Raw genomic sequence first — 16084 nt, forward strand, 5'->3', positions numbered from 1 at the left:
TTTCATGGCGAAATATTGAAAAAAAGTTAATACAAAAAAGTGATACCAAAAAAAAAAAATATACAGAAAAGAGATATTGATGATATTTTTTCCCTTTTAGAACAGTCATAAAACAGAGGTAGACCATTCCACCCTACCATCAAATTTACGGCCGTCATATCATACTGAGAACGAAATCACTTTCTTCGATCAAAAAACGAATCCATTCTGAACGTTAAAACTCACTACAAGCCAACTGAATCCTTTCAATATACACACTCCAACTCCTGGCAACCCCCAGACGTCAAAAAATGGTTTCATTAAAAGTGAGGCAATGAGAATGCTTAGGACTAACTCTTCGAAAACAACATTTGAAGAGAGCCAAAATGTACCAGTGATTTTGTTTTACAGCCACCCAGAGTTGCAATGAATTCACGAAAAACGTCTTTCTGTGATGGAAATCGCGTTGATATTGAAGGAATCACCGAGGTATGATGACATTAAAAAACATGGTCCCTTTTTGGTAAAGCCATTCAGGGTTACGGTAAAATTCACGCAAAAAATGACTTTACATCTGTTAATAAGTCAATTTTTTACTCCTCTGACTTCTACGAAATCATAAAGTTTGGAACAGGCTTACAAACCAAAAATGGCTAGCTACGCCCCTGTCACTGATTTTCTTCATAGAGAAAAACAAAGGGCGCGCGAATTACAACATGCATTGGGGAAGGATAGGCAAACAACAACAACAGCAACTCCCGCGAATAATCAAAATGTCACACCATCAGTCTTGGGTGTCTTTTAATTACTCTCCCGGGCTGTAAGACATATGATGATAAATTAAATCTAACTGTGGCGAAGATGCCACAAGAGAGAACACGTACAGAAACTTCGTTGAATAATTATGCTTACAACAAATTCAGCTCCGTTAAAATTGCTCGAAGTAAAGGTAGTATAAATAATCAATGGAATTCAAATTTAGACGAACTTTTCTTTCGAATCTGAGCGCTTGAATATCAAACATAATCCGTAAATCGATGTCACTGAATAAGTCGCTTACAACATTTGCGTCAGTATTGCTTCAAAAATCCAAATTCTTGGCGTGTCTTAAGTTTATAAATGTCATTCAGCAGTACCGCTTTTATATCAGAAATATTAACGAAGTTACACAGAGTTCCAATAACTAAACCGAAGGCAAGAACTGACAACGTCCTACAGTAAACAGAGCGCTTTTCTTTTGTCAGAACTAGCCGGCCAGATCCATCAGTTTGCAAAGAAAATGCAACAATTTGAAGGAACACTTGCATGATATCCGTCGCATTCTTCTGGAGGAGAATATATCATCATCGAAATTTGAAGGTGTTGTAGAGTTATTCCTTCGAAATGCCCGGTCTGGCCGGTCAGTTCTGTTAAATGGAATCCGTCTTAGGAGTTATTTTGCCTGACACTGAAACCGGATTGACCACGATGATTTGTATTGCTTATTGTTTTATTACGTTGCTTATTTATGAAAATGAAAAAAAAGTTACGAGTGAGTTGTTGTAATATTGTAAATTGCTCAAGTTTTGTTAAAATTTCCTTCATTTTTTCATTGACTCAAAAAGCATAATCTTCAATGCAAAAGCCTCAAAATTCCATCCAAAGTAAATTTGAGAAAAATAGACACAGACAAAAAAGTGGCAGCTAATGTGACAGTTTAAGCAACTACTGATCACTACTAACTATGGTTTAAGTAACCTTTGGGTAACAAATATATTGTCCACACGTTGATTCAGCAATGTCTATTCGTTTTTGTGTAAAAATTCACACAGCTTTCGTTCATTTTGTAACAAAACCACATCAGCTATTTAACTGCGACTACCCCGATCACTGTGATTGGTTGGTTGGTTGCTTGATTGATTGACTGACTAACTGACTGATGTTGCGTGCTCAGCGCACTACGACGGGGTAGCCTGTGGTAACTTATTTGGCCAATCGCAAACGTTTCTACGTATATTCGCAACTGACGGGTAACACGTTTCATTAACTCTGCTCCGCGGGCCGATTTAATCCTCTCCATTTACCATCCGTAACTTCCAGTAGCACCCTTCACGGACGCACGCGTTAACATCTTGTTCCATCAAACTTCTGTTTCTCTCAACACCAACTGTGCCTCCAAAAGGGCAGCTGCATCTTCTCGACCCATGTCGTGAAGTCTTTTCGCCAGCTCACAGAGTGGAAATTTCTGAGCCTGTAATAAACTGAGCAAGGTATCAGTTGGTGACGCAGGTGGTTTTAGGCTTTCCAGGTACCGGATGTACCTCATTTTAAAGCCGAGATCTTCAGCCAAAGTTCTCCAATCCGCCTTAGGGTGTGGTGGATCAAGAGAAATTATTAGTTCGCTGCGTATTCTTTGAGTCAGCGAGTCCACTGCTGGTAAAGGCTCAAACCCGAACGAAAAGTAGCCTGACGATGTGCGGGCCATTTCAAGCGGACTAGCCGCCACTGCTCCAAGCAAAACATTGGCTGTGGTGTCTTGTAACGAATTTCCACTGCCCTTAAACATGTTTCCGGATACTGTGCACGTACAAGTTTGCTCGGTAGCTTTGTTTTTTGATGTCGATTGCTCCTGAAACAATACAGAACAATAAAATAATAATACATAAGAAACAAATAAGAAAAACAAAATTAATGTCCTTGAGATTACTGATGTGAGTGATTGTAACAGTCAATCTACGTTTCGGATGATCAGGTTACTGCTTCCGAGTCCGTCAGCTTTCAAGTTACACTACTACAGTCAGATATACCTATCACTTTGTCAGGTCAATTAGTCAAAAACCCATTCAGTCTATCAGTCGATCAATTAATAGATCACTTAAGATGATTCCTTAGTAAAAGAAGTTGTCGTAATATATTCCTTAAACTTTTCACGCTTTTTCCCTACGTTATGGTAACTCGAGATGTAAAAAAAAAAAGGTCACCAAGCAAGTTCGGGAGAGATAACTTGCTCCAGATACAATTTCTTTCAAAAAGTATAACCAGTGCGGAGGACTTCTACAATAATTGTGACCATCAGCAAGCCCTTTAGAAAGGAAACCGAGCTCGACAACACGCCTTCCCGATAGCGCGGTTTCACTTTCACTCTCGGACTGAAATGACACCAGTATCAGCAAGGCTGTCACTCGACTTTCTTTTGTGAGCGTCTAAAACGTTTTCCGTTGTGCTCTTTACTGCTGCGCTCTTAAAACGGCCATTCTTCTTTCCAGTGAGCTTCCCCGCACGAAAGGTCGCCATTTTGAAATGTTGGCAATCCCGCTGAGAACAGCATGTGCAGTGCAATATTAGAGAATCACCTTAAGCATGGATTTTATTAGCGACGCAAGCACATGCGTCTCTAGTGAAAACCACACCTTAGCCTGACAGAATGATCGAAAAAAAACTTACACTGACTGAAGACCGCCTTTGTTTGATAGCCGTCGACACAACGACTTCTTGTTCATCTCCATCTTGACAATTCTGCTTGACTTCAAACGTAGCTCGGAACTGAGAAACGAACTCATCTGCCATAGTGAACACTGAAGTACAACTGGGCATGCGATCAATACCATCCCATATGTGTTGAAAGCGGATTCTCTGCAGAGAAACAATATACACAATCCGCTTAATTTAACGTTGCACTAATGTGAAGTCACTTAAAACGATATTCGCGAAAGTGTCGAGCCTGGTAATTGGCCAAAACATCTCGCACCACTTTTTTCGGCCAATAAGAAGCCGATCAGAAATTTTCCCGCGCTCAGTGGCCCGCTGCATGTATTTGCCTTGCGTTCTGATTGGTTCATTTGAATTTGAATGTCTAAATGATTCTATGATTGGTTCATTTAAATAAACATTACTTTCCTTTGGTTCTGTTAGAAGAAAACAAAACTCTCTAATGAATAACAATAACAGCACAAACGTTGCCGCAGTAACCTTCATATCTGCAGTCGTATTAGTCCATCCACGATGGTGATCTGTAAGCTTAACCAAAAGATCACCCCCTCCGTCCCTGAAGTCAAATGGTTTGGGTGCATCCACTCTGATTCCTCCAAGCTTCTCTGTTTCTTCGTAATGTACAGTCTGTTAAGGGAAGTAAACCCTTAAATCAAGATTTTAACGCGAATTAAAGGAAACTTCCACTCCTACATAAAAAAACCTTCAAACCACAAAAAGTAATGTTTACAGTCCAACTGCTCGATTTTTTTTAAAGAAAGCGATTGTACCGGGAAAGTCGTAAAAATGGCCAACACTAAAATAACTATTTATGAGCTGAATAAGCATAACATCACTACAAACCTCCAAATGTACTGGAGTGTCCCCCACACAATACACCCGCACAATACAGTCACCACTGGTCTCTGGTGGGGTGACATAAGCTACAATCCGGACTGATTTCTTGGCCACTACTTGACTGGAGGCACACTCGCCTGTCACAGCGAAGTTAGTGAAGTGATCTACCATGAGATGTACCATGTCTGCTTCCAGCAAAGCCAAGTTGGGCTCAGAACCATCTTGCTTGTTGGCATCAGTCAACTGCTTCCAATCAGCAGGCACCCCCGGTTCATTTTCATTGTATTGGACTATGAGAAGAGAACCAAACATTAGAAGTACTTTATTGTAATAGTATGATAGTTTTGTACAACCAGAGAAGGTGGAAGGTCCGAACTTTTCATGCCTTGCTAGTGTTTGCCGCATGAATGTTGTAATACTCACCATTTTGATGCTTCTAATTCTCTTAAATTTAAAGATAACTGAAAACGTTAAGGTTCACACTAGAACAAGTGTAAATTTGGTTTGTTCCAAAAGTTCATAGGAATATTGCCGTCCAATTCAATGAAGAGTCTATTAATAAAACAATTTCGTGGAATATGGCTGTAGGTAACTCAAGACCTTGTAAAAACTGCATTAAAAGAGTTAAAACGAAGTAGGTTAAATTTAATTTGCCAAAATAAAGAAATTGTGTTTTTTCCAACCTTTTAAATTCCAAGCCCCATTCTCGAGAAGAGCACAGTGTGGCATGCTAAGAATCACTGGGCGTTGAAACTTGATCCCATTTGGACCACACTTCACTACTGGACTCAGCAAAGCCTCTTTGCCACCAAGCTGTGGATGTTCCTCCTCTTGGTTAACAATTGCAATAAAGATCCCCTCTGTCTGTCCTTCAGGGATAGCTTGGGGTGGCACAATAAGGGAAACTCCAGTGTCACCAATGGTAAATTTTCCTCCGCTGTGGTCTACCAAACCCCAGGCAACCATATTGGGATCAGTATTTTCAGGGAGGTTTGTAATGTTCCAGATCATTCGAGAGATTTCTGATGATGTGGACTTGTAACTGAGAGAGGAATTTGTTCTTTTATAATTCTCCTTTCGTCTACACGATAAGTTATTCAACGTGGCATCTTCGTGTTCCTTCAAGGATTCAGTGTCCGTAATTTGTGATGAAACACCAGCAAATTTGAATGATGGCTCCAAATCAAAATCACCTCCACTTTGAATGGTTGGTGATCCAGCTCTAAGTTTTGTAGGAGATGCTGCAGGTACTGAATAAGAATCCTCACAACTGATGACAACAGTAGAACTATCCACTGTAGATGTTTTATAGCTTTCTGCAAAGATAACACCAAGTTATTGACACCAACAAAAACAATAAGTTGAGCAAGGTCCAAGGACACTTTCCATTTGACAGAACTAACTGACCAGACCGGACATTTGGAAGCACTAACTCTACAATGCCTTCAAACTAACACACTTCGAGGATGACACATACTCCTTCATTGGCCAGTTCTGGCAAAAGGAAAGCACACCAAGTTATTTGGATAAAAATGGAAAGACTTTGCATCTCAAAAAGCGACTGGTGAAAACCTGGCTTGCTGGGTGGAGGATAGGTCGCAAAGATTTGCAGAAATGTACACTATTGAAAACCAGTTCCTAGGTCATTAAACGTTGATGCCAATCTAAAAGACATTTTAGCATCTTCAACTTTTCCAAAAGATTAAAACTTAATTTACTGTCTGAGCAACATTCTCAAAGCTAATCTTAGTTCCTTAGAAACTATACCACTCAGACATTTAATTCTCTATAGTACAGTAAGACTCCTCTCTTTTTAAGTTTTGATTTCTTGCACATTTCTCAAACTTGAAAACCTCTCGGTTATAGGCCTTACTCCTAAATGGCAGTTACATTTATAATTCTTTTGTCCAAGTGCAAATTAGCCTACCAAGACTCATTTTAGAGCAAAAATTCTTTTCAAATCACCATATGGTATCGAGGCTTGGTAGGCTAATTTGCACTTAGACAAAAGAACTATAAATTGACTTCCATTTAGGAATAAGGTCTATTTTAGTCTCCAAGCTGTAATAGACTACTTCAACAATATGGTGGCCTTTTTGATTTCTATTCTTGTATTTCACATGACGTCACGGCCGCCATGTTGGTGTCCCCAAACAATTATTAATGTGTTGAAGTGCAAATGAGCAAATAAACTATTTGTGTTTGTCTGTGTCAAATCACCGACGGTTAATACTGGTAATACTGGCAGGGTCTAACCCGAGGTCCGATCCCTTACCCTTTTATACACCATTTTTGACAGAAAAGGTACCCCTTTCGTATACCTTTCATTGACAAACAGTAGTAACCCTTTTCATCCACTTGCCATTGTCATTTTCATGTAGCATTCAATAAATTAAAACAGTACAGTCATAAGGTATGTGTGCTCGAAATATTTTAGTGAACGGCCCTTTTAAATACCTAAATAACATATTACCCTACCCTTTCATATACTTCCACTCATGAAATCCCTATCCTTTTGTAAGCATAAAAAAAGGTACCATTTCCGGGCGCAGCCTCCCTGTATAAGCCATTATAGGGAGTAGCCACCCTGGGGTTTGAGTAGAGTAATAAACTGTATCATAGCCTGCGAAAAGGTTCTATCTTCGCAGCAGAGAGCCTGCTTGCAGGCCACCGGTATCAAGAAGGGGCCGCTTCTCTAGGTGTGTCTGGTTGCATGCCATTTTTAAGGATGCCGCCAAATGCCACATTTCAGTTTAGCAAAATTGGTTATCATGTTTAGATGACTTCACGTTGTCATTGTCGTAGATTGAAAGGACTTGTCTTTAATTACTTCAATTTAGGGTAAAAGTACCCTGAACTTCTCTTGGTGAAGTAGCTGACACTTCATCAGTTGTCAGTAATTATTGATTTGAAACCAATGAATCATCCACCACACTGATAAAAACAGTTCAAAAAAGGAAAGGGAAAAAGAACCAAAAGTGTCATGATTCCCTCCCCTCCCCCCCTACAATGCTTTAAGTAGTCCATTTGATTCTGGAGACTATCTTGTGCATGAGAAATGAATGTTTAAATGTAACAAACATGATCTACTGAATAAAAAATCATATACCAGAATAATTACCAGTATTATACTTGCCACAGGAAACTGCATCTAGAAATTCTGATTCAGAGGCTTCAAGGGCTCTTTTAAATTTGTTATGGCGAAATCTCATATAAAGGACCACAAAGGAAAAAGCCACGGTCAGCACAAAAACCAAAACCAAAAACCAAAAGGACACGTGAACTGTGGAAAGAAAAGATTGTCTGAAAATGGGAACTTCATAGACATACTGAAGATCAAAATTCAGAGCTCAAGATCTTGCAGTTCATTAGTCCAATGGATGTCTAGTAACAGTTTTTTTAATTATACGGCACTGCTCAAGGTTTTCTTATCATATTGCAGTCCACAAGGCCATAAGAAAAAATTAAATTGCTTTATGGCCAAGAAAGTAAAGCAATCTTTCAGTTACTGCACCAGTACCACTAGTAAAATGCGGCATAGAAGTCCAACATATTGATTTCTTGGGATTTTGCTGTTGCAAGCAGGTGTACTAAACATAATTATCTCACCCATTTTTGCATCTGAATTTGGAATTTCGGCAGTTGCAGTTGGTGCCTTTGAAACTGTACAGCCTTTGCTTGAACATGCACTTGCTAGAAGATGTGAAAGACATTTGAACAAAACTGTTACAATGTATTCCCCTTTAAAATGGGTTCATTCAGTTACTGAATTCACATTAAGTCACAATTATTGCTTCATAAGCAACTATCCTTTGAACCTTTGACTCCTAGAAGTGACACTTGATAGATTTTACTCTGTCTAATGCCAGACGATTTTACGTTCTGTTTAAGAGTCAATTGGTTCAAGGGATGTAAAGACAAAGGCATAATTATTGCTATGGTACTGAACAAAACATAATAGGCAGACAGAAAATGGCCAAGACAAATTCAAACACGATAAGTGGTAAACTGAGACAGGTTCCAAAGTCAGAATGAACATTTGCTTCGCTCAATGTTAACGAAAGGCCTTGAGAAATCAAATTACCCCTCAAATCTCTGACCTCACACTGAAAAAATGAGCAACCATTGGAGAAAAGGGGCCAAAGAGAATAGAGCACTTTCATAAATGACATTACCTACTTTACATTTTTTTGTATTTACCTTAATTTGACCTACTGCCCCTCATTTTGAAACAAATCTGCTTTTGTTGGTAGTAAGTCTAGAAAGGCTTATTACCATTAAAACAGAATAATATTTTATTTGGCTGCCATTATGAAAGAGGACTATTCTCCTATCTATTTCCTTTCATCTATTATCTATTTTCTATTTTCTTTTCTATTCTATTCTCTTTTCTATTCTCCATTTAAGATTCCCTATTGGAAAAAATATTATTATTATTATTATTATTATTATTATTATTATTATTATTATTATTATTAGCAGTTATTACCAAAAAAACATACACCAGAACTCACATGTGTCATTCAATAAGGCAATGTTGAATGAACAATTCACAGTCTGGCCATACTCATGTTTTGCAATATATGTTATGACAGTGCTTTTCATGGTTCGAAGAACAACAGGTGGTACAGCCCATGATGGTTTCACATCAATAACGACTTTTGTTCCATTCTTTCTATTGATGACCACTGGTTGACTCCATGAGATGTTTCCCCAAACAGTGTCTGAGCGGTTGAGAATTACTTTTGTGTCATTGGGGCACATTATTTCCAAGTCTAGAATGAAATTAACGTAGATATAATATTATTGTTGTAAATGGTGTGATCTAAGGATTAGCATTATTTTGCGTTAAACACACAATATTGAAAACGTAAGATCATTATACAAAACAAAAATAATGACATCTGATACCAATGAGGAAGCAGTCTGTGTGGCCCAGTGTTTAGGGCCATTGTTGAGATCTCAAGATCCAAGTAATTATTATTGTTGTTCAGTTGTCTTGTTTCATTTATTATATTACATTGGCACATACGTATGTATGCATGTATACTTCACTTTACCAAGGTCCCATTACTTGAAAAATGAAATGACAAGAAAGTATAGACTGCCGCGAAAGCAACACTACTGAAATAGGCACGCAATGCGTACATGTGGTAATATGTAGCTCCAATAGTACTTGTTATATAGTACGATATTGTTTTGGTACCGTATATCATTATAGTGCCATGGTAGATGTCTTAGGTAAATAGCCCTTTGAGAAGACATGTGGTTACTAGTAAAATACTAAATCCCAGAAAGATTTAAAGTGCATATGAAGTAAAAAAAATGTTTGCGCAATTTTACAGCTTTTTATATGTACTTTTCAAAATGCAAAAAACCGAATAGTGTAAGAGAGAGAAAAATCGGAGTTTCTTGCCGCCGAAAGTTCAAATTTGTCGATAAAAAGTGGATCCAATTTGCGCGCGGCCAAAGCGATCATGTTACAAGTTCGTGACGTAAGAAATTGTTCGGACGACTCGATCGTAATGGCAGACAAGGGGAAGAAGAAGAGTAGAGGCAACTATTGTGCGGCGGGTGGCCCCAATATGTCCAATTGCAGCAATAATTCGTCGACACCGGGAATATCTATGCATTACTTCCCGAAGGACGAAACTTTACGGCAGAAGTGGATTCGATTTGTCCGAATACACAGGAAAGATTTCGTCCCTTGTAAGTCGTCGACCTTGTGTTCTGTGCACTTTGAAGACAACTGCTTCGAAAGTAAGCCGTGGATTGTCACTTCTTCCGAGACGGGGGAATCTCTTCAGCCGAAGAGAAAATTGAAAAAGGGCACTGCCATACCAACAAGGGACACGGTTGTTCCTTTGAGTTCGCCACTAACGTCGCGAAAGCGAAGATCGGTAAGTGAGATTTTATATAAGTATCACACGTAACAGCTATAATATCCGTTCTGAAATGTCAACTCTGTATGTGGAAAGATTTCCGCACAGCCCCATACGTTAATTATACATGTACAAAGAACGAACATGAAAATAATTTGAGTCATACATACATACATGTCGCAAAATGTCCCAAAATGTATTCATAATTAATGTATGGGGCTGTGCGGAAATCTTGCCCTGTTTGTTGGTTTGCATACATTTATACGGTACCATTATTGTGCTGTGTTTTAGAATTCTTTGGCATGAATGTCCACATCTCTCAAAATGTTTTTTAAGTGCCTTACAGACAACAATTTGAAGACTGATCGGGTCCATGTGGAATAATGTGATACCTTGCTAAAGCATGCAATTTGGTATACGTGCTGTATGATAGCTACCTTGCAAAATGTGTTATTAATCTTACCAACAGAACCAAGTAAAATGCCGAATGACCTGTTCGAATGTCAGATCCTTTGTAGAATTATGGTAGTTTCGGGTCAATATGACTTTCAAGTATTCCAGCGTGTTGTTTTATTATAATTTACTTATAATCTCTGACAAAGGAAAACAATAATCACACCAATTAAAAAATAATTTGTTCTTCCAATGTACCTACATGTATCATTTCTAATAAGTTGAATTTTTGGTCTTGACAGTTCATGAGAGATGTGATGTCACAAGAAGAAGTGACAAATAAGAAGGCAAAGTTGTCATTCACCAGTGATTCCTCTGCAGCATCAGCTTCAGTGCCTGATGCTGCAAGCCCATCAGCAATTAGTGGAGTGGTGGAAAGTGACATGCCTATTGCTGGTTCGTCTGGAATTGATTATGCCACCATTACATCAGGAACTCTTATATGCAATACTCCAGCTGCAAAAGCTCCTCAAGCACAATGTAACAAGTGTAAAAAACATGCAAAAAAACGAAAAGCAATGAAGAAAAAGGTGGACCGCTTAGAAAAGCAAGTAGAAAAATTAAAAGGAAAATTAAAGGCACTGAAAGATGTCAAGGTAACTTTTCTTATTACAGCTTTAATATTCCTTAAATAAGTATGTAGTTTTTAATAGTGTATCCACTTTGTTTTTGCATTTCTACGGTCATTGTTTGCTTTAAAAATCTTGCACTTCTTTGTCAAACAAACAATGTAAACCCAACTTATCATGACTTGAAAGAATAGTTCTCATGACTTTTCAAGTGCTTTGTGTTGGCTACATGTAGTTGCTTTGAGTTCAATTGAATCGATGGATTGTTTTGCATCTTTTTTAACTGGCCATAGTATTTACAGGTGTTATGACACTCACTAATTGATGATTATTTATGCAGTAAGTTATTAATCGTAAAAGGAAGAAATTTTCTTCGAATATGTTCACCTTCATCTTCCTTTCATTTAACAGGGAAGAGCCACCCAGTGGATCTGTTAATAAATCATTGTTATTATATTATTATTATTATTATTATTATTATCATTTAGGATATTGAGACAGAGCCAGAGAAGGAGGAGGAGAAGGAGGAAAAGCAGGAATCTTCTGATGATAATAATGAGGTTTCTGTTGTTTACATTTCATTTGCAGTGTTTTTAAATTCAATAAATAAGTTGAGTTTTTTGGAAGGAATTGTATTGTAAATAATTTTCTTCTGGTTTAGGATAATGAAGTGGATGACATGGAAGAGAACGAAGTAACAGATGACAGCAGGGAAGATCAGGAAGGAGATGATGACAACATTATTGACTGGGCCACACTGGAGGACAGTGCTCCTTCAGCTGAAGAGTACAGCTCTCAGAGCGATGACGAGTCAGACAAAGTGGATCCAAACAATACCATCAGGTATTTTTTCTATATTGAATCATTAATTACAGGAATCGACAGATTTATTTCAATTTTTCGAACCTTCAATGTTTCCAACCCTGTGTAGATTGAACACCTGAAATTTGAATTCAGTCTTATTACTCTACATGTACTTGGTAATAATAAAGAAATTAATATTATCTAATATGTCATATTTTTATTATTACTATACAGTTCTTTCACATTTGGTTTCTTATAAACAGGCCTATTTATGCCGTGATGTTCACTTCTTATTTTTAAGGGTTGAACCAGGTACTCCCTCCTACAACGAGCCAAAATTCATTGTTTTCTTCTCCATGCTGCTGTCCCTCTTCACCATGGTGTGTTTTAAGTGTAAGAAAAGTAAGCCAGCAGCAACTATGAAACAGAGGGGGACCATGGTGATTGTATCCCAGCACTGCCCCAAATGTGGTGAAAATGCTTTTCATTGGAGGTCACAGCCACTGATCTTTGGAAACTACCCAGCTGGCAACATACTTCTGAGCTTTGGAGTCCTTATGGCTGGGGCCTCCATCAGCAAAATCTTGCTGGTGTTTCGGCACATGGGATTGTCTGCATATTGTCCCAGGACATTCTTTGTTCATCAAAAGAGTTTCCTCTTCCCAATCATTTTAAGCTACTGGGAACGGTACAGAGCATCCCTTATAGCACAGCTTAAGAATGTGGCAGGTGTCGTCTGGAGTGGGGATGGTCGGTTCGACTCCATGGGGCACAGTGCCAAATATGGTGTATACACCATGTTTTGCAACACAATTCTGAAGGTGGTGCACTTTGAACTACTTCAGGTAAGTGACAGTGTTAATTGAATTTCTATTGATTATAACATGTATACTATTTATTATGAGGCAAGCATTCTGATTGTTTTGTTGTTTTCGTGAAAGTTGGCACATAAATATAATAACTGAAGCAAAAACAGATAAACAAATAAATGTAACAAATGAAACAAATCCTGACAAGTCAAGACGATTTCCTTTTAAATATTATTCATCCCGGTATTTTCTACAGATGGGCACTAAAAGCTGATAATGTGTATAATAATGTGTAGCCCCTTCCGTTTTTGTCCATTAGTAGTGGACCCACTTGCAGGAGAACAGATCTGTTTGTCATGGAAGAGAAATCGTCGTGGTTTGTGATGCATGATACCCTTTCAATGCTACCATCAAAGGTAAGCTTTTGGCTGGCTTGAGCGATCTCCCGACAGCATCTATACTCGAGTGCTCCAGACAAATGATCTATTTTACATTCCTTGCAAATACACCTATAGATGAAAAAAAAAAAAGTAGATCAATCAAGGTCTGCCAGCCCACTGGATGAAAGTGGCACATAACTTATTGTGTCATGCATCGTTGTCCAAAGCATTCATCAGGTGCTCCATTCTGGAATCGCCCCCATTACTTGGAGAACCGAAGCGAAATACTGTGCAACGAACACAATTTTATGGATGTTAGCTTCACTTTTTTAACCACATAGCAGTAGAAAAGCGACCACATTGTAATGCTGGAATCGGCAACTAACTTCCGTGGTTCCTTTGGCTCTCTACCAAATTATGTTAAATTATGTTTATGTTTCGTTCGAAGAAGCGTTGGGAAAAATGGAGCTACAAAGTAAGTGGTTGGGTATTATAAAATACCGTGCTCCGTAAAAAAAATTACCAACCATTCATTAACTGCCACTTGTCTTTCAAATCGTGCACGTAGGACTGCGGGGGAAAGCCCATCAGAATCTTCTTCGTCGTCTTCATCATCGTCGCTTGAATGAGCCGGTGGCTCGTTCGCGTATGGTTCTACAAGTCCGATGACTTCAATTTCGTCGGAATCACTTTCGTCTTGCATACTTGAACTGGTATCGGAAGACATGTATTCATCCGTGTCAGACATCTTGACCCCGAAAAAAGCGATGAACCTTAAAAAATATCTCTCCGTTGCATATATAAAAGGTGAGAAATTGTGAGAAACGCAGATCACTCAAACAATTTCCTACGTCATCACTTGAAAACTGGTTACCAGTCCCCGGACCCACTTTTATGCTGAACAGAGCGCACTTCAGACGAAAAAAACTCCAATTTTTCGCTCTGTAACACTATTCGGTTTTTTCCATTTCGAAAAGTACATATAAAAAGCTGTAAAATTACGCAAAAAAAAAATCTACTTCATATGCACTTTAAGAAAATAAAAGAGAATCGAGAAACATTGGCTTTGAGGCTGATATGTTGATCATTTTCAAGTCCCCTCACAACGTCTTTTTAACCACAACTTTGAACGTGCACTCTGAGCCTCTGACAGCTTTGTAAGGCAAAAGTTCCCTGAAGTAAAGCCCTTTCGGGCAGGTTAATATTTGGATGGGTGACCTCAAAATATAGGACTTGCCGTCAGAAACATAGGACTGAAAATTCTATTTTAACACTCAAAAATGCGAACTAAGCAATTAGGTCCAGATTTTGTTAGTCTGCTTTATGCAAAACAAGTTTTGATGCAAAAGTAAATAAATATTGATACACAGTTTTTAGGAAGAGAAGAAGAAGTTTTCAGGAAGTGTTGATTGAGAATAAAATATTTTGCCATCAGCAACAAAATTTGTGACAAGAAAACAACTTAAATTTTGAACTGAGAATATAAAAAGTTACCATCAGCGAAAAACATTTTGGGAGGTTTTTGCTATGTTCAATTTTTGTACGGTACTTTTGGCTGCACAAGTAAGTCATAAAATCGAAAGTGACATGGAATTCAGCGGTGCTGTGATCAAGTTATACTGTAACTCGTAAGTTTACTCAAGAAACAAAGGATACATCTGTGTCAAAATGTTGGCAAGACACCGGGTTTTTGTTTTTGTTGTTTCTTTCAAGTGTTTTTAAGATTGACAAGAAATGTGGGAATTCAACACAAAGATCACAATAGCCCAACTCTTCAGGTTGTTGACCATTCTTCTGCAAAGTCAAAAATTCACTCTCCTAGACGAGGTTATTTATCATCAAGTAATTCCATCCTTTTGGAAACAGCAGCTGCTTTATTATTCATCAGCGTCGCAAATTCATTCCAATTTTGGTGCTCATTTTGTTAAAACTCCAGCTTGCTTCCAACAGACCTGTTTATGTTCGTGAGTTATGCATGCGCTACGGGCCTATTTGCCACCACGGTCTTACACTCCCACACTCAATCACTCACTTACTCAGTCTTACAAACTCGGTGACATAGTGTGTAGTGCACTTATAAAGTGCATTACCACAAAAAATCACTTCCGTTTTTTCTTCAATTTTTGAAAGTATGTTTGCTTAACAGCAGCCTGGCAAAATTTTGAACTTTGATTTTTATCCCAAGGCTGTTTACTTTGAGTGTAAGTTTTGGATTTCACGGTCAACCAGTACTCGCATTCAAAACTGACCAACTGGACCTCGGAGGGTTGGATCTAGGGAAATGTGATGTCATTCACTCAATAGTTTAAAATTTCAGCATGTAAACGCAAATTTATTATGTATGCAAAACACAATTGTAAAAATCTGAAAGCCCAAAAACTTCTGTGCTTCATATTAATTCAGCCACGTACAAACACAATTCATTCTTAAACTGGTGAGTCTTTCACGTCATTTTCTCCTCGATCCAGCTCACTCTAGATTTTAAAGTTAGTAAAGGCAGACCATTAAATAGGAAAATTCCAGTTAAATAAAACAAGTGTCTTTTTGAAATTAAGGCTAAAACTTGGGTCACTCAGTTTTTAGTTACCGTACTTATTCGGCTACGAGCCGAGCTTGGCTCGTAGCTGAATAAGTACGGTAACTAAAAACTGAGTGACCCAAGTTTTAGACTTAATTTCAAAATTAAGCCGAGACCCCAAACTTCTTACGGAAAAAATCAACTTGATTGACACGAATTGTAAATGCATAATACTCGGCTGTAAGCCGAGACCCATTTTAGGTTTTGATGTGTATTATCGACTATGGAATTTTCGTAATTTAAAATACAAATTGACATTGACTGAAAAATTATACTCAAAGCAATCACATGAACACAAAAGATAAGAAAAAACAAGCGACGTGAT

At 38.1% G+C, this 16084-nt stretch overlaps 2 protein-coding genes across 3 annotated transcripts in view; one reads left to right on the forward strand and one right to left on the reverse strand.

Annotated features, from left to right (window-relative positions):
* Positions 1-763: 763 nt before the first annotated feature.
* Positions 764-16084, reverse strand: part of LOC138005777 (netrin receptor UNC5C-like) — a 21730-nt gene continuing 6409 nt past the window's right edge. For both annotated transcript variants that reach the window (XM_068851962.1, XM_068851968.1), the window contains 8 exons: positions 8799-9059; positions 7894-7977; positions 7406-7567; positions 4968-5600; positions 4291-4574; positions 3928-4074; positions 3403-3591; positions 764-2587 (listed from right to left, as the gene is read on the reverse strand). In XM_068851962.1, coding sequence (XP_068708063.1) covers positions 2099-2587; positions 3403-3591; positions 3928-4074; positions 4291-4574; positions 4968-5600; positions 7406-7567; positions 7894-7977; positions 8799-9059 — 2249 coding nt within the window. In that variant the 3' untranslated portion in view covers positions 764-2098. The remainder of the gene's footprint in view (positions 2588-3402; positions 3592-3927; positions 4075-4290; positions 4575-4967; positions 5601-7405; positions 7568-7893; positions 7978-8798; positions 9060-16084) is intronic.
* LOC138005791 (uncharacterized) lies at positions 9594-12866 on the forward strand. Its single transcript, XM_068851973.1, has 5 exons — positions 9594-10184; positions 10862-11215; positions 11677-11748; positions 11850-12031; positions 12294-12866. The coding sequence occupies exons 1-5, from the start codon at positions 9762-9764 to the stop codon at positions 12856-12858; spliced, it is 1596 nt and encodes a 531-aa protein (XP_068708074.1). The 5' UTR covers positions 9594-9761; the 3' UTR covers positions 12859-12866.

This window comes from Montipora foliosa, chromosome 1, assembly GCF_036669935.1.
Source record: "Montipora foliosa isolate CH-2021 chromosome 1, ASM3666993v2, whole genome shotgun sequence".
Taxonomy (NCBI): Eukaryota; Metazoa; Cnidaria; class Anthozoa; order Scleractinia; family Acroporidae; genus Montipora; species Montipora foliosa.